Consider the following 26389-nt stretch of genomic DNA (forward strand, 5'->3'; position numbering starts at 1 on the left):
TCTACACTGTCTTGAGCGTGTTCAGCTCCAGGTTGTTGAGACTGCACCAGACAGCCAGCCGTTCAACCTCCAGTCTGTAAGCAGACTTGTCACCGTCCTGGATGAGGCCGATCAGTGTGGTGTCGTCTGCAAACTTCAGGAGCTTGACAGAGGGGTCATTGTCATTAGAGGAGCAGTCGTTTTGTGTACAGGGAGAAACATATGTAAACATGTACAGCATGTAATATATATAGGTATGTATGTGAATAGGTATATATGTCTGCACTGTATTTTGTTCTGCACTGTCTTTTTGTCTTGTCCTGCACTGTGTGCACCAGGTTGCACAATTGCACTTTATTTGGCTAAGACTACTTACTAAGTCCTTAGCCCTGTCTTTGTTTCATGTAGCACCACAATCTTGGAGAAACGTTGTCTCATTTCACTGTGTACTGCAACAGCTATATTTGGTTGAAATGACAATAAAAGCTTCTTGACTTGACAGTGAATAAATATAAAGGCTCTCACACTCTCTCTATATATAGGTATAGATGTAAACAAATGTACAGTGAATAAATATAAAGGCTATAGCAGTACAGAGATGTGTTGACTGTTGAAAAGTACAAGTAAATAGTTATACGGTAATTGAAAAAAAATGTGCAGACACTGTTTTAAAGGAACAACTAGTGTAAAAAATGTGTAAGCTGAATAAACAGGTCCACTATATATATATATATATGTGAAATATTAGGCAGAATGTACAGTAAGGTATATATAGAAACACATAAATAAAAAAATGCAGATGTACGTAAGGCACAATATGTGTACAAGCAACTATAAATGCAAAACGTTGATATTAAAAATAAATGTCATTAAATCGAATACATATATTTTGTACAGTATATTTAAGCGCATATATGCTCCTATCCACTAGAGGGCGCCTTTTCCATTCGTGTAACGGAATCACATGACTATTCGGTCAGCTGCCTGTGAGACGCGCTACCCAAATAACTACTAGCTCTCTACACTACGTGCACTACCTAGGGTGCGACGTAAGGCGCGGTACGTTATGCGTAACGTACACTTCATATATTCTCGAAGCGTAATTAGAACAAGGCCGTTGCTTGCGACGGTCACAGAGATTCAGTGAAAATTATCAGCCTTGGTTCAATAACAGCTTTTAAACCGGACTGTAAAAAGCCTTGTATTTAAGGAACGTATATATCTATATATAGAATCCTCAACAAAAGGCAAAGATGTCAGGCAAAGAGCGGATCGACATATTTCCTTCTAGAATGTAAGTAGCTAACTATGCTAACCGACCTGGACGTTAGCTCGCAAGAATATGTCATTTTTATTTTTTTTTTACGACAGGTTGGAAACATTTCAGACCGTTTCAACTGCATTGAGGATAACTGATGAGCTTGTAAACAGTTTCCAAGCCACAACCTGGATTACTGTACACTCATTTAATCATCTACTCGATGCTGTTTTTATCTTAATTGCTTGATTATTTTGTAGGTAAAACACATCATTAGAAGGTTAATGAGATCAGTTTGGTAGAATGATCGGTTTAATGGGTGAAATTCACCAACTTCCTGTAGTAGAGTCTTGTGATGGGTCAGAAATGGAGCTTTTCACTTTAAAAGAAGTATTACATTTAAACTGAATCCCCAGTATTGTGCATTGAAGCATCATATCTATAGTAATGAGTGCAGTTAGGGATAAATGTGGAGATTTGAAGATCTTGATCTTCTAAGAGCTTCTGTTTAAAAGCAGAAGTCTGATTCAATCTCGTGACCTGAGCTTCCTTTGAGACTGTGAGCCTTGATCCTTGAAAATGAAGCCAGATCTATGCAAAGCAGAGTCACTAATGGACGCTCTACATAATCTAAATCTCATAATAAACCATTTTGAAAAAAGCTGTTGTTAGGTTGTTATTTAAGAGACTTCTATGGCGATGAAGTAAGGAGGCGATGAAGTAAGGAGTCATCAACGGTGTCAGGAAGTGCTGCTATGGGAGAGTCTTCGAAACAGAGGACTTTTTCTTGTTGTTTTCAGTTTCTAAGGCAGGAAAAGCTGCGTTTTGTTTTGTTTCATGAGCCTCGAGTAAAAGGGGAAAAATAAAAAAGATTGGTGATGAAATGACTGTTTGTAACAGCTACAAAAGTGATATAAGTCATACAAGAGTTTTCTTTCAGGGCTCAAACCATCATGAAGGCACGTCTGAAAGGAGCTCAGACCGGACGTAACCTGCTGAAGAAGAAAGCAGATGCTCTGTCCATGCGTTTCCGGCAGATTCTAAGGAAAATCATTGAAGTAGGACTGTATAAGCTGACTACTATTTATCCTTATTTCTTGATTATCCTTATTTTTTCTAACCGGATTTCGTGTTTATTCCCAGACTAAGACGCTGATGGGAGAGGTGATGAGGGAAGCAGCTTTCTCTTTAGCTGAAGCCAAATTTGCAGCTGGTGACTTTAGGTAGGAGCAGAGGATGTGATCATGAACATTAATGGTGTGTGTGTGTGTGTGTGTGTGTGTGTGTGTGTGTGTGTGTGTGTGTGTTATTGTTACTGTATCTTGTGATCTCACTCTGTCTGTTGTTTCTTCAGCACTACAGTCATCCAGAATGTAAACAAGGCCCAAGTGAAAGTCAGGGCAAAGAAGGACAATGTTGCAGGTCTGCTTTACATAGAGTAAAAACTGACTATCTATTTTTCTGAGGAGCTTTATTTGACATAATGATTAATGTAACTGATTAATACCACAGTACATCCTAACATTAGACTCTGTAACCAAAAAGAACATCTTTGTCTCTTTTAGTGGCAAATTTTAATATTCACAAACACTCAGCGTAAACCAGTCTAATGACTAAATACTTGCAGCTGAGTTTCGGGCAAGTTTTATATTTAATATTTGCTTGTAGTGACAGAATTCTTACCATTTGGGATATCATACATACAAAGGCCCTTCTCTCATGTCAAAACGTCACAGCACAAACACTGCCCTCTTGTGATGAATCACAATAATGCATCCACACTTTAATTGACACAGCAGGGACTTTCAGAGCAGATTTATTAAAAATGATGCAGAAAATGTAACCGTTTTCAGTAACGTTCACTTTTTGACTCCAGGTGTGACTCTTCCTGTATTCGAGCACTACCAGGAAGGAGGAGACAGTAAGTCATGTTTGGAAAAATAAGAAACATAATATAAATTGAATGAGTTTGTCTGGAACTTTTTAGAAGCAAATGTAGAGGAAATTACAGGTAGAATTCATTTGAACAGTGATTTACAGATAACACGTAGCATAAACTAACAGAATTATTGTGTGTGTAGGCTATGAGCTGACTGGTTTAGCGAGGGGTGGAGAGCAGTTGTCCAGGCTGAAGAGGAACTATGCTAAAGCTGTGGAGCTGCTGGTGGAGTTAGCCTCCCTGCAGGTAGGGGGCGCACACACACGTACTATAAGTTACACTCATGTCTGTGCATGGCTGGCTGTTTGAAATTTCCCTTAGGTGTTTAGGAGTGTGTGTGTGTGTGTGTGTGTGTGTGTGTGTGTGTGTGTGTGTGTGTGTGTGTGTGTGTGTGTGTGTGTGTGTGTGCGTGCGTGTGTGTGTGTGTGTGTGTGCGTGTGGGTGGGGTTGAAGTAGTGATTGATGATCAAGAGCGATACAGAAATTCCACCCAGTTCGATGAAATTTAAGGTCATGTTTTAACATTCAATTGTCTAGTGATAGCAAAAGTCCAGAAATATGATGCCTCTTAAAAAATAATGAATATATTGCTATAACACGAAAAGCCTGCCTCCCAAAAAGCCGTTTCATTTTCAAAGCCATACGATACACGCCACTCCTGAGCTCCCAGTGTACTGAGTTCCTAGTCTGATCGCTTCTTCTTTCGGACCCACCTCATCAATCCTGACGTTCTACCCCTGGTTGGAGTCTCGTCGCTCTTTGTGCACTCTGCTGGGGCTTGATCTGCATGGTCAGTCTAACTCATGGGATTGCTGTGGATGGAGTCGCACTCATGAATTCTTTGAACCATTGTTGCGTCAGTCAGCTGCATGCTCTGGTCTTTATCAGCAATCATTTGAAGACTTTGGCAGGAAGGAATTAGTGTTAGGTCTGTGGTGAACTCAGAATTTGCACTGACCTATTAGTTCCTCAGGAGCTCTTGGGTGCACTGTTATAAACTGTTGTAGACAGGACATTATTTATATTTACATTATTTTCTGTCCAGTGTCACCCAAATGAGGATGGGTTTCCCTTTCATTTACATTTACATTTACATTTACAGCATTTGGCAGGCGCCCTTATACAGAGCGACGTACATAAGTGCTTAAACCTCTAGCATTGAATACATTAATGCTGGCTCACTAGGTTACATACTTAATACATACAAGATACCATGAGTTTAAAACATTTGTTCAAAGTTTCAATGAAAAAGTGTCAAAGGTTGTGTTTTTTTTTAAATGCAAAAGATAAGGAAAGAAGTGCTAGTTAGTTAGTCTTCAATCGCCGCTTGAAAATAGCCAGTGACTCAGCTGTCCAGACCTCTAGGGGAAGTTCATTCCACCACCTTGGTGCCAGAACAGAGAAGAGTCTTGTAGTATACTTGCCTCTTACCCTGAGAGATGGTGGAACCCGTCGAGCAGTGCTGGTAGATCGGGGGGTGCGGGGTGCAGTGCGAGGAATGATGAGGGTTCTGAGTCTGGTTCCTCTCAAGGTTTCTTCCCCATATCATCTCAGGGAGTTTTTCCTCACCGCCGTAGCCTCAGGCTTGCTCATTAGGGATAGATTTTCGAGATAAATAGTAAGTTAATTTTAAACTTGAATTTTTTAAAATTCTGTTTCTATACTTCTGTAAAGCTGCTTTGAGACCATGTGAATTGTTAAAAGCGCTATAGAACTAAATTGAATGGAATTGAATTTCTGACGTTTTCACCTTTTGTTTTTGGATCACCCCATTTACAGACCTCCTTCGTCACCTTGGATGAAGCCATCAAGATCACTAACCGTCGCGTGAACGCCATCGAGCACGGTGAGACAGAGACGAGTCTGTACCGCTCTCAGGACGTGTTCTGATGAACACGCCTGTTTAATACGACGAAAAACCTGATTGGCCAGCATGACACATGAAGCACTTCTTTCTAAAACATTTACTTTATAAAAAAAAGTTATTAAAAAAAGTAGTAAATATGGTTGGAGGAGTTTTAGGGCTTTTCTTGGACTAAGATTGACCAGAGAAAGGATGACGCCACAGATATTGCAACATGAAACATTACAAATTCATAATAAACGCTACAGGAGATTAAAGCATTACTGTTGAATTCTCTTTCTCTTCCCTTAGTGATTATTCCAAGGATCGAGCGAACCCTCACGTACATCATCACTGAACTGGATGAGAGAGAAAGAGAAGAGTTCTACAGGTGAGTCATTTACATGAGTAATCAGAAAAGATACGGCAAATTTTGAAGAAGTGTTTTTTTTTTGTATTTGTTTGTATTTGTTTCCTATAGTAAAATATTTTGGACCAGAGCAGTTGATCGCCAAACTAATTTAAGCAAGATTAGTTAGTAGGGAGGGGAGGGGGGGGTGGTTATGGGGGGCACACTAAGGGGAGGTACCTAATAATTTAATAGGACAGAGCCTACTTGCAGAATATTTGATTTGCTGCTTCATAACAACTAACAACACTGTAATTGTTCTGTGGTTCTGAATAATTAAGCGGTTTGGTCAAAATATTCACAACAGAGTTATAAGAAAAATAAGCTTGAGTTATATGACTAAATACGTCTGCATAGTGAGAACATTTTACATGGACTGAAGGAAAAAAAGATTTAGCCCCTAAGTAATATTATATTGGCAAAAATTTGTGTTAATGAGTCAATATTTAGATTTACAGATAAATCATGTTGCACTTTGTGATTTGTTTATCAACCTTCCAACAAACCACACTTTATTTTTTTTTCACACTTTACCAGCCGAAATGTATTTCTAGATTTATTTGTGGTTATTAAATTGCACCCAGTGTTTTGATTCAACATAATACGGGCGTTGAATAATCCAGACACACACGCGCATGATGTGTGTAAGTGAATAATCTGGTGTTTACTGTCATTTTACTATCATTTCTAACTTCAATAAGTCTGCTTAACTGAGATCCCTCTGTCTCCCTTCGACTTCAGGTTGAAGAAGATTCAGGAGAAGAAGAAGCAGATGAGGGAGAGGACAGAGAAGGAGATAGCGCTGCGCCTGGCTGAGCTCGGTCCCATCACCGAACCAGCCAACATGTTCGATATGGAGAAAGATGAGGATCTGCTGTTTGAATGAGTCTCCTTCAAGCTTCAGCACACACTATTTATTCCGCGTGCCTACGGGGCCCAGCGTGATCTATTTTGTGAAATCACCTTTGTTTTGTGTATATTTGTTGGTGCTTATTTTGTTTTCATTTCGACCTATTGGCAGAAAAATGCATGTTCACATTATAACAGCTATATATGAAATCTAAATTATAAATATATGTACATTGTTGGTTTACGCTGCTATCATTGACTGTCATTGTTCTCTGTATGGTTTACTGTCCCTGTGTGTGTGTGTGTGTGTGTGTGTGTGTGTGTGTGTGTGTGTGTGTGTGATTTATCACTGATGACTGTATGGAATTCCCTGAAATACCATTCCAGTTCCCTCAGGAGGATATAAGTAGTTCTTCATGCTAGGCTGTTTTATATGTAGTACGTACTCGAGTGCAACATAGAAACCTGATGTAGTCCAGACCATGGATTATGTCAGAAACCTTTATGATCCCTGTGTGTGTGTGTATTACATACAGCTCATTGAATCCCAGTATCATCTCACTATTAATCCACTGTTAGACATTTCAGAGTAATTCCAGTGATCCTTGCTGTGCTGAAATACTTGTATCGTCCAAAATATTATTGTCATCGTGAAAGTCATTTGGAATAAAAATGGTTGACTTTCTTTCTCCGTATGAACTTTTTTGTTAGTCTAAGTTTTACATGAATATTCCCTTACACCTCCAACTGAACCTTTCCACATTTTGTAGTGTTCTAGCAAAACCGAATGAATCAATTCCACAGACACTTTATAGCTCTATTTGACCAGCATGTTAAAGCTTTGTTAGTGAAATAGTCCGAAATTATGTCGTATAAGGTGTCTTTTAGGTGTCACATGTCACATTTAGATGAAGAAAAAAAAATCATACAAAGACAGAAAACTTCCTCATCATGGATGTCTAAGGGTGACTTAGTGGTTAGAATGTTCGCCTCACACCACCAGAGTCGGCGTTCGATTCACGCCTCCGTCTTGTGTGTATGGAGTTTGCATGTTCTCCCCGTGCCTCGGGGGTTTCCTCCGGGTACTCCGGTTTCCTATCCCGGTCCAAAGACATGCATGGTAGGTTGATTGGCATCTCTGGAAAAATTGTCTGTAGTGTGTGAGTGAATGAGAGTGTGTGTGCCCTGTGATGGGTTGGCACTCCGTCCAGGGTGTATCCTGCCTTGATGCCCGATGACACCTGAGATAGGCACAGGCTCCCCGTGACCCGAGAAGTTCGGATAAAAGCGGTAGAAAATGAATGGATGTCTAAGGGCAGTTGCAGAATTTATTACACAGGTCTTTATGTGAAACTTATTTTTAAAAATAAACTAAATTTGTAGAATCGGACCTTTTATAAATTGTTCCAAAAAATGTTCTTTCATAAAAATCTCTTAGTATTATTTCATTCTTTATTATTAGATCATAACAGACGTTGCTTTGCATTATATAATTGCATTGTATACACAATTTTAAAGAGCATCCTGAAAGAACACTTCCTGAAGGTGTTTGTATTCCTGGAATACTTTGCTTTTGTGTAACTTGCTAACACAAGCCACAACGTTTAAGCATGGTAAAACACTAGGTTAGTGGTCTTAAATATATTTTAGCCAAAAATAAATTTCTTTTTTTAATTACTTTTTTAAAAATGAGATGGATCTACGAATTTTTGTCTCACTCCTTGTTACCAGTGATGTTTGCTTAAATTTTCCAGGTGTGTTTACAAAGAATATACAATCACCATAAAAAATGGTATTACGTAATACATCCTGTTTAAATCACCTGCTATTACATAGTATACATAACATAGTGTTCTGAGTGCGGCACATGACAACAGGTTCATGGAAAACATTATACATGTCATGTTTCATGAAGAAGCTTTGTAGAAAAAACCTGTACAAATCATTTTTTTATATAATGATCAAGGATTTTATTATCATAGTCTCTCTCATCAGTTTCATATCATTACAGAAAATGTTATTGTACAGTGTTTGTTCAGCAATGTCTCCTCTTTGCTCGGTAAGTTTTCTCCGCAGTGCTGGTCACGTAGATCTGTACAACACGGTTTGTGTTTTTTACTGTACAGGTTTGTGTAGTAGGTTAAAAAGGCTCTCAGCACTTAAATAAGCTGTTTTAATCAGCATGTTTATATATATACGGTATATATATATATATATATATATATATATATATATATATATATATATATATATATTCAAATAAAAGATTATCCAGTGACTCCGCCCCCTGGGGGTTAGGGGAGGAGCTTCACCAGGTTAGGTGACTAATAAGGAAGCTTCAGGGATCGGGTAGGTGGTTTCGTGTTCCCCCACACAAAACCCCCACTGCGTACATAAACAAGACTCACAAGAGAAACAACAAGCAAAGCTCTCGGTGAAGCCATAATGGTGCGTACGGATGAGGAAAGAAACCCAGAGGGTCGCAGGTTGTGCCACTCTCTATTCACCTCATGATAATCATGTTTGAGCTATCAGATCCGTTTGTTGTTTAGCCAAAAATGTATTTTACACAAGGACCCACATTACCCCAATACCCCAAGTTTGCCCAGTTTGCTAAACTGGGGCGGTCATTCTCCATTACTTGTTAGTTACATTATCCCTGTAGCTCCAGTAAATGAATAATGAAGCAAAATTCAGACACCAAACACCACATGTTGGCTGATCAGTTACATTTTAGGGGTAAAGTGGAAGTTGTGTAAAAATGAATTTTTAGCCAAACTATCGCTTTAAGATGAGGAAATGATGTATATATTTTTTTTCCTGGCAGGCACCTACTGCTTTCTATTAAAATGCTACAGCTATATCGATAAGGTCTAGCATCGAACACACAAAGCAATCGCAATGAAAAGAACAGAGCTGTCTTAATATAATAATCATGAGAAGAATAATGATCATAATCAATAATAATAAGAGTAATAATTATAATAATATATTACAGAATAAATCTCTTTTTTTACTTAAAAGTTATTTTTTTAAGGTTTTAAATACTAGGATCTTTTTTAAATCTTTTTTTAAATATGTATCTAGTAGTTTTTCGTGATCGAGATGTCGACTATACTTCAACGTTATCCAAATCAATAAAAACTAGCTGTGCCATTGCATATTACAGAGATAGTCGATGATATGTGGGCATGCACCGTGAACCACCGCTCGCTCGCAGCTCTATGCTCCCTCTATCCCCCTTTCCATCGCTGATGACATCATAGCCGCCCTATGACCATGACGTCCACCACCTCGCCTTTGTGCAGCTCCACGTATTGCTCTGTTTTGGGAGGTAGCATGAGGAGGCCGTTGGCGCTGCGCATGCTCATAAGTCGGCTGTTCACCTGGTTCCCTGTGTCCGAAAAACAAAATAAGGATGAGAGTTAAATCGCAGCCCTTAAAGAGCGGAAAAGACAAATAAATCAGAAAAAGAATAAATTGGTGTGTTAAGAAGTGTTATGTTGGCTTTGTTCATTGAAAAGGTTTACCATTACACCAGTGGTCATAAGAAAAATACACAAAATGCTATGAAAAATTACCATTTTTTTCTAACTCAGACCAGAGGAGCTGGCAAAGGGTTGGAAAAGATGAGGGTTTTAGCCACATGAGACTATGACACCAACATTTGCATAATTATTACCTCACTAACTCTTGTAGTGATTGAATGATGACTGTCCAATGGCTGTATACTAACTATACTAATCTGTTTAACAGCTCGACATGTAAGTTTTACATTACATGTACGAAATTACAGACAGGTTTCTTGTACTGGTAAATCTTGTCATTTATTTGTGGTGTAAAATGCTTTCAGTCCTCAAAAGACTAAGGACTTTCAACAGTACTTGGGGAGATTAAGCCCTAGAAACCCCACCATCGCAAGGCAACTGACTCAGAATGAGACTGTAGATTCATGCAGCCCATCACTTGTTTTAAACAGTGAAACTCCACCTAGTCAGGCTGTTGAAATATATCAGATGCTGCTGCTGTTCATTCTTTTACTGCACAAAATACTGTTTGAACATTCAGTATTTACACCGGTCGGTCGGCGCTGTTTCTGTTACTGTTTATTGTCTTTTGTGTATTGCATTTTTTGTACTTTTTGTATTGTCTTGTAACTTAATGTCTGCACTGTTTTTTGTCCTGCACTGTCTTTTGTCCTGCACTGTCTTGCTTGTCTTGTCCTGCACTGTTTGCACCAGGTTGCACAGTTGCACTTTATGTGGCTAAGACTACTTACATGTCCTTAGCCCTGTCTTTGTTTTATGTAGCACCTTGATCCTGGAGAAACGTTGTCTCATTTCACTGTGTACTGCAACAGCTATATATGGTTGAAATGACAATAAAAAGCTTCTTGACTCTTGAGATTCTAGCTTCCATCTAATATCATGACCATAAAATGGGGTTATTTAATGTCACAACAACAAGGACTCAGTGTTCTTTAGCTCATAAAAAGGGCAGGACAAATAAAGCATGTTTCTTTGAGCTTACAAGATGAATAATGATGTATGTTTTGGAAAAGGTTTGGATAACCCTGGTCCAATTACATATTTCGTTGATATTTGAAATGAAAAGTAAATACAGTTTCTGGAGAGTTAGTACTGCAGGTATTTTGTACTGAATTTAATGAAATAATAATAATAATCATAATAATAAAAACCAACAACAGAAAATAATGAATTAAATAATAAACCTCTGTGGTATATGCAATGATTTGGACAATATACCTATTTGTTATTTAGAAGCAACCCTTCTTCATTCTGATGTCTTTGTACAACAGAATGATGCACCACTACTCCTGTGTCAGCTAAACCTTCTAAATCCATGCCATCATTTAGAGGTCAGAGAATTTATTATTCTCAATTTGTTGTTAATTATTCTTTACCTGCCTAATGAGGTCTTTAATAACTGGAAAGGTCTCCAACTCAAAATTTTTTGACATGCCACATTTCTGGGTTCATTATTTTTTACATTTTTTAACAATTTACATAATATCTAAAGTAACTCCATTAACAAATTAAAATATAAAAATATTTCCTGCATTGTTTGTGTTTACTTCTTTCCCATACATACAGGTGTGCCTACCTGTGCTCTGAGCCCATGGCAGCGGCTCCTGATGGTGCCATGTTAAAATACAGCGGTGATACTCAGGACGTGGGTCCAGCTTTACATCACAGGACAACTGCAGACACACAGCAAGAGCATTTCATCCACTTGCTTGCTAGCATTAACCCTGTTTTCACAACTGAAGTCTACAACCAAGTACAGTTCTTATATCGATATGAACCATTAAACTGTAATTCAGTTTCAGTTAAAGCTCAACAAGAAAACATTATGTAAAACATGAAAAGTCACAAATCATGAAAAAGTATGAAGCTGAATTTGATCCATACTTCCGCTCATGGATCAGATTACTGTGATGACACACAATATTTAACAGCATTAAAACACACGTAACATATTTCATTTTGTCTAATTTCCAGTTTGAACTTTTCAATCTATTGGCAGATCATTTTGTTTCTTTCTAGAAATAAATCTTTAAATTTGTCAAGAAATATGATTAATAAACACAATATCTTGTAATATTATAATAGTAAATACTAGAAAAGATAGAATTGGATTAGATTTTGCAGAATTAATAAAGTAAAATCAGCTAAACAAGAATCTGAACGCTGTTAAACATAAGGTTTGTACACAATTGTATGACTGGCTCTTACTCTAGCTTTGATGATGGTGGGTCGTGGGTCCAGGATTCCCTGCATCTTCCTCAAGGCAGGTATTACAAAGAGATTACACGTAACCACGGCTGACACGGGATTCCCTGTGAAAAACAAATTATTTTACTGATGTGTTGAGAGCTGAGACAGCTAATCAGGGCTATAAAAGGAAACTTCACTATCAGTGAAAAATAGAAGACTTTGCCTTCTTAAATGTTATTAATATTTCTGATACTTTGAAGAAAATGTATGTTATAATCAGAAGGCATATTAGGGTTTGATTTGATTATACACACACACACACACACACACACACACACACACACACACACACACACACACACACACACACACACACACACACACACACACACACACACACACACACACACACACACACACACACACACACACACACACACACACATATACACACAAAGACTCTTGGAAAAGCAAAACTGCATATGTGTGTGTATGTTAATGTGTTAATAATCAAATCAAACCATTATATATATGTATATATATACACAGGTGTATATATATATTTATATACAAAAAATAATCTGAATACTTTTGTCTTATGGCTAATAAATACATACCAACAAACTCTCTCACCATCCCTACCTGGTAGAGCAAAAATTAGCTTTCGTGTACCGTCCATGTCCAAAGTGGCAAATGTTGTAGGGAGACTATATGGAAGAATAAACACAAATAATATGACTGCTGCTTTTCAGAACTGCTGTTCAGAACATTGCCTACTCATTCATCCACTCACCCGGGTTTCATAAAGACACGCCCAAAGTGAATCTGAGCATGGAGGTCAATATCCAACACCTGCTTCAGGTAGTCCTGTTGAAACAGGCCAATTAAAGGTCCACATTAACGATGATCGAAACACGCATTCTCATAAAACCCCAGACAGTCCCATATGGCAGGCAAGGAAATTCATACATTATTTATCACCATCTCTTACTGCTGTGGGAAGATTCGCCTGCATCTAAACTGAGCCACGAGATGTCAGCATGGAGTTAAAGTGTATACATTAGACCGGCCCTGTGTGCCTATAATCTCAACAGACGCTCATCAACTTCCCCTCATGACAAAAAAATACATGAAAACTACCTCACTAAAGGAAAACTTTATTTGTATACACACTTCATATGCAACCGTCAATATTGGTGTCCTTTACTAAATTATGGATAAAAGCATTTAGGATAAAAAAATTGTATAAGGATAAAAATATAATGAATTGCACAAAGAAAGAGCTGAAGAATTTACTAGAACAATGAAGCTAAGTGATTTTCTTAATTTATATTGTATATTTCCTTGTTAAGCCATGTTCTTTCATATAGTGACTTTATCACTGCAAGTCACCAGTCCCCAGTAGGTGTTCCTACTAATAGCTGCCACACTTACATTTATGAGAGGGGTGAGCAACTAGCATTTCACTACTGACAATTTTCTTGCCTTTAAAATAAATGTTTTGGAGGGAGAGCATTTGAATATAAAATTCAGCAGTGTATATCTGCATCATATCATAAGAGATGATGGCGCCCTTTTCACGGATCAAACGAGCTCTGCTGTCATCACTCACACATCAAGTTGCCTATAGTTGCTGTAGCTTATGTTGTTATGCTGTGGCAAATATTAAGCATGTAGTTCTCCCATTTGTAGCTATCCCATAACACCTCTAAAGGCTCGTCAAATAAACCTCCTGTGAGCTGATAGAGCAGCCAGGTAGGGGTGGAAATTTAGGCAAGGAACTTATTCAAGTCCTAGAAGTCTTATGATAAGTCCTCACCTTCTCACCCATGGACACACCCCCTGAGGTGATGATGACATCGGCACGGCTGATGCCCTCGTTCAGGGCATTCAAGAGGTCATCTGGGCTGTGGGAGGAGACAGGAAACCACAGCAACTGTTACCATGATAGCAGCGGTATCAGAAGTAGTAACCAAAAAAAGAAAATGGTTCATTTTTTCCATGTGGCCGAAAAACATATTTGTGATCATGTAGAATTTTTACATCATGGCATGGCATGTGTAAAATTTGTACTAGTAAAAGCCAAAAGGAAATAAACAGCTAATGTAGGTCATACAAAATAAAGTTAATCTTGCATTAAAATGTATAAGATAATAAACTGTACATGGACAGGGAAATCGGAGTGAACGTTAAAACACTTATAATGTTAAAATTGTTGCTTTTAAACATCACTGATGTGATCATACCTGTATATGAAGAATCTTTCTTTTATTTTAAAATGTGGATTTCAGTGTATTAAAATGATCTGATAAAGTACAGTCCACCCTGAAGGTTCTGCCCCAGCATCTCTGCCACATTAGTTCCCTTTTTCTCTGTTCAATTGAAGTGTTTCTTTAAAAAGATAGTGTATGGGACTTTGAGATTGAATATATTTATATGAGTACAGACATAAGACCAATTCTCAAAACAATTCCTAAATGAAGCTTTAAGCCATCGTTGAGTCATTTACATCATGGCAAGATGTCCACATACTTTGAGTAATGTAATGTGTTTCGTATTTTTTGTAACTTAAAATTGGCAGCTTGCTGAATAAATTTGTAATATTGTACTGCAACAGGTTGATCATGTTATAAATCAATTATTCCCTGTATCTAATCCAGCCTGCATATTTCTGTATAGAATGTAAACTATATGGCTAAACATATATAGACACCTGAACAATACATTTTCTGCATTTAGAAGACATCCTTGTCCAGAGTGACTTATATTTTTATCTCATTTTATGCAATTGAGGGTTAAGGGTCTCGCTTAGGGGCCCAGCAGTGGTAGATTAGTGGACTTGGGATTTGAAATCACAACCTATTGTTTTGTAGATCTACACCTTAAACACTAGGACAATGATCATGACTTCTATATGTGAGCATTTCCCAAAAAGTTTGCAACAAACCTGGAGTCACATTATCAAATTCAAATTCTGCCTAAAATGTATGTTGTAGCAATAACATTTCACGTCACTGTATCTGAGGCTGCCAGTACAGGTTCAGCATGACAATGCCCCAGTGCACAAAGAGAGGTCCATGAGTAAATGGTTTGCCAAGGTTGGTGTAGAAAAACTGTTTCCAGTCCAAAGTGATCTGCAGAAAGCCCTGCCCTCAAGCCCATTCAACACCACTGGGATGATCTCAAACACCAACTCCACCTCACTAATGCTCTCAAATGGGCAAATCCCCACAGCCATGCTCTAAAATCTAGTGGAAAGCCTTCCCAGAGGTGTTCAGGCTACATGTGTTTAGTGTGAGATGAACCAGATGTCAAGATACTCACTTGTCTCCTACGATGCCCAGGTTAATGGTGGGGTAGCCGTGCTCCTGGATAGTGGCAAGCAGCGTGGATCGGTTTGAGTCACGGATCTTGCCTGGGTGTAGATCATCCTCAGGGTTCAGCAGCTGAAAAAGTGAATTGGTTACATGGTCAAACAAACACAACCCTTATCACCTTTAATAAAAACTGGTCTGGTTAGCATTATTCTGTAAAAATTTGACAAAGGTTACAAGTACAATTTTAATAAAAAAACATTTAAAGAAAGACACCTCATACTTTTTAATTGTTTATAATTATGTTTACTGTTGCTGAATGTTTGCAAAAGTTCCTGTTAAACTGTAACATCGAAAAACACCCCCAGCCTTTCCCTTTTTTTTGTCTATTAATGCTTGTAAAACAAAAAAGAGCTTATGTTATCAACAAGCCAGAAATTGTAAAGTCCGATGTAAATGTTAAAGTCAGAATATGTTTCAAAAACACACACTGTCAAAGTAAGTTTCCTTTCCTTTATATAAGGAATGAGTTGTTACTATATAAACGATAACGTATTTGAACATTCACTGAAATTTGTCATTTTACTCTCGCCCATATAAGTACTGCATGTGAATGTTATGTGTGTGTGAGAGATAGAATTCCAACCTCGTTTCCTGTAGACATTACGGCCACCACAGGGAACTTGTGCACTTCCACTTCTGTGACTCCCACTGTGGCCAGCAAGCCGATCTCCGATGGGCCCATATGAGTGCCTTTGGCCAAAACACACTCTCCACGCTTTATATCATGACCAATGGGCCTGAAACACACATATACAAGGTGTGTTTCATGATAAGTTCAACGATTACAGTGGACCAAACTAAGGCATTTATTTACAAATGTAAGCTACTGCTGTCAGCAACTGATGTCAGGCAGTAAATGGAATTTAATTGTACGTAAGAACCCGGATTGTGATTGAGGAAGAGTCAGACCACAGTAGCCATAGACGTCCTTCAAGCCAATTCAAAAAGTTGCTTATTTCTGAAATTGTAACTCTATGTCATGTAAGTGCGAAAAAAAAAAAATTTAATTGTCACTGATGCTTTGTTGTTTGCTTGTATGACAGTAGTCACTAAGGCTAAGCTAGCAATGCATTTCAGCTATCAGTTGTGTAGTAGTGTTCTGCTACCAAAAAGCCATCGGTTAAGCAGATCAATTTGAATACACAAACACAGTACACTATTATCAGTTTCGAGGGAACTTTAAAAATGGTGCATAGCATATATCATACATGCAAAAGTAAATTAATTTAAATTGCTTTTACAATGCATTCAAATTAAAATGAACTCTCTCTCTCTCTCTCTCTCTCTCTCTCTCTCTCTCTCTCACAGACACACACACACACACACACACACACACACACACACACACACACACACACACACACACACACACACACACACACACACACACACACACACACACACACACACACACACACACACACACACACACACACACACACACACACACACACAAACACACACCACACACACACACACCACACACACACACACGCATTACCTGATGTCCTGTCCTGGACGTGCTTGCACCAGAATGCGTACTTCAAGTTCCTCTGTTCCCTGCATACAGAATTCAACATATTACACGGCAAAACAAAATCTGTGTTTTATTTCAGATTCCTTTTTTATTGTACAGCTGTATTCCAAATGCAAACTTTTCTTAGGTTTTCAAATTTTAAATTTCCAGTACTTGGCTCCAAATGACACATTGGAACACACACATACACACACATACACACACACAAACACAAACACACACACACACACAATAAAATAAACTCTGTTATCCCATACACATTATGTCCATACACATTCTCTTTACAGTTACAAGAAAATACCCATATAGTACCTAGATCATTTGTGCTGTGGACATTTGCGTATATATTAGTTATAAGTCATTGTAAAGCATATATATATATATATATATATATATATATATATATATATATATATATATATATAACACTATAATATAAACTTGTAACTAAACTAAAAGGAAGCATGACTATAATCATATGTGTCAAATAAGAGCTTATTACATTGTAGTAAAAGATTTATAGCTGCTAGTTAGTTAATAAACGTCACAATGTACAAGCGTATGTAAAATTGGCATCACTGCTCAATGGTTGTAGAAAACAGCAGTTAAACAGATTGCATTTCTAGACACTGGTGTATTTATAGTTCAGTGCCGAACAGTACATATCTCTTATTACAATATAACAGAGCAGTTACACAAATGTATTAGTGTTTTTAAAGGATTTACAAGCTTATACTGTTATAGTATTCCATTAGCTTGGACTCCAGGGTTGAAAATCTGGATGCTATTTTAAGCCCTAATTTACGGATTAAATATTAAGACAAAAAAAAAAAATGGCATTATGCAGTAGAGTGACATAATTTCAATAAAAGGGATGCAATATAAGGGAATTATTGCCTAAAACACAAACAATTACCTTACTAGCAAGTAATCACAAACTACTTTCCATAGGGATTTAGGTAAAAAGCTCAAAACAACTTTTTTTCGAGGGAGGGTGAGCAGAAAGGTAGATACAGAATTTGTGTGCTTTTATTTGGGTTTTTAGTGCATAACTGTGCAAACTCACATCCTCGGATTCTCTCAGTAGCTCCGTGTCTTCCACCTGCACCACAGCATCGGCTCCACATGGGATAGGAGCTCCGGTCGTCACCCTCATCACCTGACCTGGCATCACTGTGTGCGTTGGCTGTGTCGGAAACATAGACAAGATAGACACAAAAACGCACACATACATCCCTTCATAAACAGTGCAGTGAGATGTAGTTTTGGGTGCATTCTAAATTATAAATAACAAAAAGAGATCAAGATTTAAACTGTCCAGGTTAAAGCACGACTTTTTCAGGTACTATCTAAAAAATAGCATCTCTAACTAAAATTAAGTATGCAAAAAGTGAGTATACATGTGTGTGTGTGTATGTGTGTGTGTGTGTGTGTGTGTGTGTGTGTGTGTGTGTGTGTGTGTGTGTGTGTGCGCGTGTGTGTGTGTGTGTGTGTGTGTGTGCGCGTGTGTATTCACCTGCTCTCCTGCCTGAGACTCGCCGATGATGAAACGGTCACCAGGACCATCGGCCGCTGGAGACGTGAAGACCAGAAACAGACAACGTAAAACACTGCACACTAACACTTTAACGCCACACACAAACACACATTAACTCAGGAAATGTTTATCAAACAACAAAAACAATATGTATGTATACATACATATTATAACATATATACATTATATATACACACATCACTCATTAGTTGAATGTAGGCTATACAATGAACTTGTTTTCAATATATAATTAAAAAAAAGAAACACAATATATCCAAATCTGATTTGTTATTAATACAAATACACAAAACAGAGAATAATAGAAATACCAGTAGGGAAAGCATGGCCTAGCAAACAACTCTTTGTAGTACACACAGACTTTAATCAACGACTGAAATCTTGTAATGAAGGGAGTCAGTGACTAGTGATTAGACACAAGGCCTTCAGCCTCCCTCCCTCCCTCCCTCCCTGTCTGTCTGTCTAACATTGACATCACCCATTATGGAGCATTACATGAAATTACAGCATTTAGAAAATAGAGTTAAGACATAGGTAAAAAGATAACTAGGTTTTGAAGTGGTCTGTCTGGCCCCCTGAGAGAGAAACACAGTGCTTCTGTGGGACTTCTATAATAAAAGGGTGAGCCGTTTGACATTCATCCCTTCGAGAGGCTTTTCCTGAGTGCACTCTGCAGCAGACATGACTGATATATGGAATACGGAGGTGTGACACAGGGAGTGAAGCGTCAATTAACATGGAGTGTCATAATACGAGGCAAACACACACTCATCATTTGAGTTGAGTGGGACAGAGAGACAGAGAAAGAGAGAAAAATTGACAGAGTGAAAAAGAGAGAGGCAAAGGGAGAGAGATTGAGGGAGGTGTTGATGAATCACTGTAATATCAGTATAAAGGTAGCAAGTATTATGTATTATTATGTAAGGAATAGACCATGATGGGGGTGTTCTGTTATAGGAAATAACAGAAAGTAATAAATGACAGGGAGGTGTGATATGAAGTGAAGGATTACCACCAAAGGGTTGAGTATGTTCCAATAGAAGCACATCCCAAAGTGTTTTATTCCTCTTATAATACAGTGATTTCTCAGTGCTAACAATTTTGTCATTTACGCAAGAGAGAGGTGACATACATGCGTCATGCATTATCTGTTATCTATTTATTGTTAATGTTTAATGTAGGAGGAACATTAACCGTATCATGTTAATAAGAAACTGCAAATTCAGCCTGAAGACTTTGCTGTGCTGGGAAAATGTCAAGGTACAGCTTTATATCTTACTGTTACAAAACCTGTTACTGTAAAAATCTGTTATTTTGGAGTGTATACTACATTACATTTTTTTTTCTTCTTCTTTTGTCTGCTCCCTGTTCGGGGTTGCCACAGCGGATCACGTGGTCCGCATATTAGATTTGGCACGGGTTTTATGCCAGATGCCATTCCTGACGCAACCCTCCCATTTTTATTCCCGGATTGGGATCGGCACTGAGAGTAAACTCTTCAGTGGCTGGGTTAGATCCCTGCCCGGAAATCGAACCCGGGCGGCAGCAATGAGAGCGCGGGATCCTGCCGATGGACCACCAGGAGGCCCGTATACTACATTACATATACTACAACAAATTATAATTAGAGCAGCCAGTTTAACTGGGTAAAAACAGGGTGTAGATTTTGGGGCATTAATAATAATTTAATATTGCACACACACAAACATGCACACAGAGAATTATTCAAAGAAAATACTAATCCTGTACCTCGCACAGCATAGCCATCCTTTACAGAGGCGGGAAAAGGAGGCAGGTTGTCTTTGGCATAAACATCCTGAGCCAGAACTCGGCCCATTCCATCTGATGGAGAAACACAGAAACACACATACACACACTTCTGCTTAGAGACAGATTAAATATAATATTTTGCATCATTGTAGATTAACACAGGCATTTATTGTCATGTTTTGTATATCTACAGAAAAACCTACTGACGTACATGTGTGATTTCGCTTTACCCAGAGTTAATGTTTTATGTTAATGTAACAGTAAATTGTGTAAATGTGTTGATTAAAATTCTATTTTTAAGTCGCAATGCTTGCTTAGATGTTTTAAGAACTTTTCAGACAAAAGGAAACAAATGCTAATTTTTTATTTCCATAGCAGGGGCATTATGAAAGTGAACTGAACTGCTGTTCATCCCAGGTGATTCATCCACAGGTCTTGATCTTGCTATATCCTTGCACAACGATCTGATCTCCCCTTCAGCCACAGCTCGCAACCTTGGGGTAACCATGGACAATCAACTGTCCTTTTCCTCTCATGTTGCTAATGTGACTCGCTCATGTCGGTTTCTTCTCTACAACATTAGAAGGATTCGGCCATTTTTGTCCACACAGACTGCTCAGGTACTTTTTCAGTCTCTTGTCATTTCTAGACTGGATTACTGCAATGCACTACTGGCAGGTCTACCTATGAACGCAATCCGTCCTCTGCAAATGATCCAAAATGCAGCTGCCCGGCTTGTTTTCAACCTGCCAAAGTTCTCACTCACCACCTCGCTGCTGCGATCCCTCCACTGGCTTCCGGTAGCTGCACGCATCCGATTCAAAACACTGATGCTTGCCTACAAAGCCAAAAATGGACCATCTCCCTCTTACCTCAAAGCCCTCATCATTCCTCGTACTGCACCCCGGAACCTCCGATCTACCAGCGCTGCTCGACTGGTTCCACCATCTCTCAGGGTAAGAGCAAGTATACTACAAGACTCTTCTCTGTTCTGGCACCAAGGTGGTGGAATGAACTTCCCCTAGAGGTCCGGACAGCCGAGTCACTGGCTATTTTCAGGCGGCGATTGAAGACTAACTAACTAGCACTTCTTTCCTTATCTTCAAAACAAAACCTTTGACACTTTTTCATTGTAACTTTGAACAAATGTTTTAAACTCATGGTATCTTAAGTATGTAACCTAATGAACCAGCATTAATGTATTCAATGCTAGAGATTTAAGCACTTATGTACGTCGCTCTGGATAAGCGCGTCTGCCAAATGCTGTAAATGTAAATGTAAATGTAAATGAAAGGAAAATGTAGGAGTGTCTCATCCTGCTACAGTGCTAGCATAACTACATCTCCAAGTATGACATGGTTATACATATGCAACTACGTAGGAAGAGTGGGTTTTATTTATTTATTTATTTATTTATTTATTTATTTATTTATTTATTTATTAAAAAAGCATATTCAAGTTGGTAGACCATCTTTAGCAGCTCATACAGGAAATGATGACTGGGAGGTACTGGAAGGATGAGAAAAGTTTCTAAATGAAAACTACTAATCTAAAAAAAACGTATACAATTATTGGTCACATTAATATACCAGCTGGTAAATGGTCTACCTTCTTGAGTAGCTCATCCTGTGTTTTGGCAGCTGGTAGCTGTTTAGACTATGCTGAATTTTTCAGCAGGGTCGCATTGCTGTTGCTATGGTTACCACACATGAGATGCAAGCGATTTTTCACCTGCTGTATGAAAAGCTATGCTAATTGGGAAAATGATGACATATGATAGGGGAAGCAGAAAGGCAGATGGAGTGGTGAGAGATTTGTCCCCTGCAGGGTAAAAGAAAAATTCCTTGAAACTGGCAACTCTTTGTAAGTACATTATGTTTTTAAACTGAATTTGGAGTTTACATTTCTTCACCAAACCACATCACAATAAATGCACAAGAAAGTTGCTATAATTGATCATGCTTATAAAGATGCTGTTCTGATCATTGAAATAAGAAAAATGCATTTCCCAAGAAGGAAAATATACAGATCACAGCAGAGAAAAGCTTGATGGGCCAAGAGAGATAAAAAAGACACAGAGGAGAAGAAAATGTACTTAATTTAGACAAATAGAGAGAATAGGAGATGTGTTACAGTAATGATTTCTATTAGATCTATGAATGGCTACCATTTTTCTATAAAATAAATTATTCTGTTAATAAACATGGAATGAGTGCTGGACAGCCGGAAACTCAGAATAACACACAGTCAGAACCACAGGAAACCTTCATATACAAATTTCTCCACCTATCACTGCAGGTAAACATACTTTTACATATAATTGCATCACTTGTGATTAACATTAATGTTTGTTTTAGTTGAGGAAATTCTGTAATTTTGAGAAATCTGTATTGCAACAAATGTCCAAATTTCACAGTTTTTCCAAGCCAGCACACACAAACCACATTTTCAGGGTAAAGCTATTACATGTTATGATTTTCTTTTAGTTTAATTACAGCAAATTGCTGTTATTTAACAGACGCTTTCACTTGACATATACAGAATCCATAAGTTTGTGTTTTAAAAGTGCGGCACCACCCTTACTAACAGATCATAACATTCTGGTCACTAGTGATGATCTGAGCTACCAGTGACCATGTGTGTGTTAGTAATGTGGGTATGTGTGTATGCTGACCTCTGTAGTTGATAATCTCAGTGCCCAGAACTGGTGTCATCTCGAGCACAGTGATGAAGGCTTTATCCATGGAGGTGAGCGGGAATGGGGACATACGGTGCCTCCGTGCCACCTTAGTGATGTCCACCGCACTGTGACCTGCACATACAAATGATAAATACAATACATACGTGTACACACACATAAGCTCACACTTTTAATCAGATTTAATCAGCCTGCACAAACTTTTTAACGCGTACCCAAAGAAACAAAATTGAGGAAACAGCTCGGAATATAAATTTTTACCTCATAGGTGTTGAAAAATATCTAGGAAAAGACTAAAATTACACTATAAGTAGTATTAGTTTTAAGTCGTGATAAGACCATCGTGACAGATCATTATTATGAGCCGAACAAGATGAACAAGATTAGTTCTGCTGTCTTACGTCGTATTTCATACATCGTTTCTCATCTTTAATCGTGTAGAAATAATTCATGCAGATGTTCTTAATATTAATATTTTCATAATATGTCAAATTCGGAGCCTTAACCAAATATGACCTTGTTCTGGACATCAGGGTTTTCCATGCTGACGTAATGGAACGTGTTTAGTTAAAAAATCATTATGGCTGAGAAGACGTGATCTGCAGGTGGTCAGAATTACTTGATTATTGTTGCTTTGTGCACACTATAGCATGTTAATTCTATTCAGAAATATTGTGCATGAATTGACTGTGAATAAATCAAAAGGGTTAAGACTGGATCACTGGCACCTCACAACACGGGGCAATCAGAGAAGGAAATTATTTTTAAGACCAGCCCTGGAATCTGGACACCTTTGATGGCCAGAAGTGAATTAACCCAAACGTAGTGAATCTGGTGTAAGTCACACACTCAATTGGTTATACACTGACTGACACAGACCCACACACACTGACAGACACACACTCACTCGCACACTCGAGTGACTTACTCGCCCGTAAGATATTTTCTTTGCTGCTGCATCGTGACTGCACCTGGAGAAAGACAGGTAGAAAAAGAGAAAGCAGGAGGTAGATGCTGTTAGCTTGAAAACAACATGTCTTAGATGACAATACTTAGTGAGATGTTGGCTACACTGTGAAGAAAAATGGAAATGTCATAATGTCATGTCACACCATGGAACCAAATCGATGTCATCCAGGTTTGTGGCTTGGAAACGAAGATGGAGCCAAAATTTACTGCACAATGAAGCAATGAGCAAAAGGAAACATTTAAAACAGACCGACAAGCAGCTCAGACTCTATCTTACTAGTGGTTTATCCAGCTGCCCACTGGTATACTACACTAACACACATCATTCACAAACATTCTGCCTTCTTCCATCGTCATCAGCATCGGCATGCTCTTCCTCACACGGAGATGAACTGCTTCATGTGGACCTGATTAGAAACTCTGAAGCTCAACGACATGTTATTGAGAAAATTTTGACTCTGTAGCATGTTTTTATTTTGAATCTATTCTTCTGTCTCAAAGATAACATATAATCACTCCTTTAGCTGTATATTTAAGCTGCTAGCATCTATTACCCCATCTAATCGAATCATAGTCTTTATATGTTGTATATACTGTGAGCTAGCGGAGCTCTGACTGACCATTGAGAGAAGAAAGCTGTCCCTAACAGTGGTAAAGTTTCTCTCTGGTTTTGCTTTATTAGGTTGTTAGAGCAAAACAATGCACTTGGAAGGCACTTGTAATTTAATCACTGTCCCCTTACTCCTCAAGCTTTCTTCAAAACTTGCTCAAACTATTTCAGCCTATTGAGAAAAAGAGTCAAAAAATAAACTGTTTCGAATAAACTGCATATGTAGGAATTCTACCTCAATCCTCTTATTACAACTTTGTTGTATTCAGCGATGTACTTTCTGGTAAACTTCTCCTTATTTTTCTTTATCTGATGCATGTTCTGCAGTTTAATCACTATTTATAAAACCGCGTCACCTTCCGGTCAACAGCGACTGGCATGATGGCTTCATTCTCAAAGGAATTTTTCCCTCCAGATTGTCAATAAATATAGTGACGTAATACTCCATTTACTTCATGCCCCGATAAACACGGACATGAGAAAATATTAACTTGCAAACGTTATGGTTGTGTTTATGATAATGTTAATACTTCCATTAACCCTGCCACCTAGCTACAGTAGCAAGCAGGGAATGCTATGCATAATGTTCATTTTCTTATAAACTCCATTAGATCTTTGCTGTCTATATAAAACAATACATCTTCATACATAAAATTCAGACATTTTTATTACTATGTATAGGTTCTGATCTCAGTACAATCAACACCATAACTTAACTATATATACGCAGTACTTAAATACAGCTATCTCAGGTTTGCTCATTAGGAATAAATAGGGATAAATACAAATCTTAAAATTTTTGCTCTAGATTTCTTAAAGTTGCTTTGAGACAATGTCCATTGTTGAAAGATCTATACAAATAAACTGATTTGAATTGAATATAATAATTATTAATTGGATACATCCTTACTAGTTATTAGTTATTAGTACTTTAACCTGAATCTGATTTTTAACTGCTTTACTCACTTCTGGTCCCTAACTAGTTCCTTATTCAATTCATATGCACATATGTTTAGCAATTTTTAAAAAAGATGCCGTAATACATGCGGATTTGTAAATCTACCATTCAGAATAAAAACATTTTATTTTGTGTTCCGAACGAATCACCTTGTTGAATTGACACTAGGGTCCTTCCTCTTGCTTGCCTTCCTTACCCTCTATCTGCCCTAGAGCACTATCAAGAGCACTAAATCGTAGACCACCATTTCGATCCCAGAGCAGTGCAGCTACCCTGTCACAGCTGGCTTGTGTTAGATAAGGGGAAGAGTTACAGCATGTGCATGCAGTTCGCCCTGTCACTGTGATCTAAACCCTTTCTGGAGATTAATATGGGGCACCGATTCTGCCAGACAGCCTGAAAACTAAGATGTGGAAAGATGGAGAGAAAAACAGAGAGAGAGAGAGAGAGAGAGAGAGAGAGAGAGAGAGAGAGAGAGAGAGAGAGAGAGAGAGAGTGGAGTTTGGCGGCTTGGGGAAAATACTGTGAAGATAGAAGCGAAAGAGCAGACATGCTGTCTCCATAGCAAGTGAAATAAGAGAAAAATACAAAATAGATGGGGGTTGAAAGAAAGAAGGAAGGAAGGAAGGAAGGAAGGAAGGAAGGAAGGAAAGAAGTAAGGAAGGACAAAAAAGAGCACTCACTCACATGAAGTGACTGAATGTAGGGTAAAAGAAAGAAGCAGCCATAAAAAAAGGAAGAGGCAAATGATTTAAGTTGTTGATGACTTAAATAAGCAAGATGAGGAGGTGATTGTTGTGAAAAATACTTTTATGTGAGTTGACTTCTTTATAAACATCAAAAAAAAATTTCGATTGAAATATACAGACTATTCATGTCTTACCCCCCAAAGTCGATCGA

At 38.1% G+C, this 26389-nt stretch overlaps 2 protein-coding genes across 11 annotated transcripts in view; one reads left to right on the forward strand and one right to left on the reverse strand.

Moving 5' to 3' along the window:
* The first annotated feature begins 1071 nt into the window (after positions 1-1071).
* Positions 1072-6962, forward strand: atp6v1d (ATPase H+ transporting V1 subunit D). The gene is made up of 9 exons (XM_027166384.2): positions 1072-1273; positions 2178-2295; positions 2381-2460; positions 2592-2659; positions 3114-3158; positions 3319-3422; positions 4956-5022; positions 5332-5410; positions 6170-6962. Exons 1-9 carry the CDS (start codon positions 1233-1235, stop codon positions 6312-6314), a joined length of 747 nt encoding a protein of 248 aa, XP_027022185.1. The 5' UTR covers positions 1072-1232; the 3' UTR covers positions 6315-6962.
* Positions 6963-8535: 1573 nt separating this feature from the next.
* gphnb (gephyrin b) overlaps positions 8536-26389 on the reverse strand; it is a 107441-nt gene continuing 89587 nt past the window's right edge. For 4 of the 10 annotated variants that reach the window (XM_027166233.2, XM_047801863.1, XM_027166222.2 and 1 more), the window contains 14 exons: positions 23881-23923; positions 22929-23066; positions 20234-20326; positions 18446-18501; positions 17996-18115; positions 16894-16952; positions 15976-16129; positions 15340-15461; positions 13835-13922; positions 12809-12882; positions 12649-12722; positions 12034-12137; positions 11402-11498; positions 8536-9671 (listed from right to left, as the gene is read on the reverse strand). In XM_027166233.2, coding sequence (XP_027022034.1) covers positions 9538-9671; positions 11402-11498; positions 12034-12137; positions 12649-12722; positions 12809-12882; positions 13835-13922; positions 15340-15461; positions 15976-16129; positions 16894-16952; positions 17996-18115; positions 18446-18501; positions 20234-20326; positions 22929-23066; positions 23881-23923 — 1356 coding nt within the window. In that variant the 3' untranslated portion in view covers positions 8536-9537. The remainder of the gene's footprint in view (positions 9672-11401; positions 11499-12033; positions 12138-12648; positions 12723-12808; positions 12883-13834; positions 13923-15339; positions 15462-15975; positions 16130-16893; positions 16953-17995; positions 18116-18445; positions 18502-20233; positions 20327-22928; positions 23067-23880; positions 23924-26389) is intronic. The other 6 variants (XM_027166232.2, XM_047801864.1, XM_027166209.2 and 3 more) reach the window with 2 other exon arrangements.

Source organism: Tachysurus fulvidraco, chromosome 16 (genome assembly GCF_022655615.1).
Source record: "Tachysurus fulvidraco isolate hzauxx_2018 chromosome 16, HZAU_PFXX_2.0, whole genome shotgun sequence".
Lineage (NCBI taxonomy): Eukaryota > Metazoa > Chordata > Actinopteri > Siluriformes > Bagridae > Tachysurus > Tachysurus fulvidraco.

What these genes read in the sequence shown, in the direction of transcription:
- atp6v1d (XM_027166384.2), top strand. Translation starts at nt 1,233, where the DNA reads ATGTCAGGCAAAGAGCGGATCGACATATTTCCTTCTAGAAT. An exon ending in TTTGCAGCTGGTGACTTTAG is followed by an intron (nt 2,461 to 2,591) that starts GTAGGAGCAGAG and finishes TTGTTTCTTCAG; the next exon opens with CACTACAGTCATCCAGAATG. An exon ending in AAAGAAGGACAATGTTGCAG is followed by an intron (nt 2,660 to 3,113) that starts GTCTGCTTTACA and finishes TTTTGACTCCAG; the next exon opens with GTGTGACTCTTCCTGTATTC.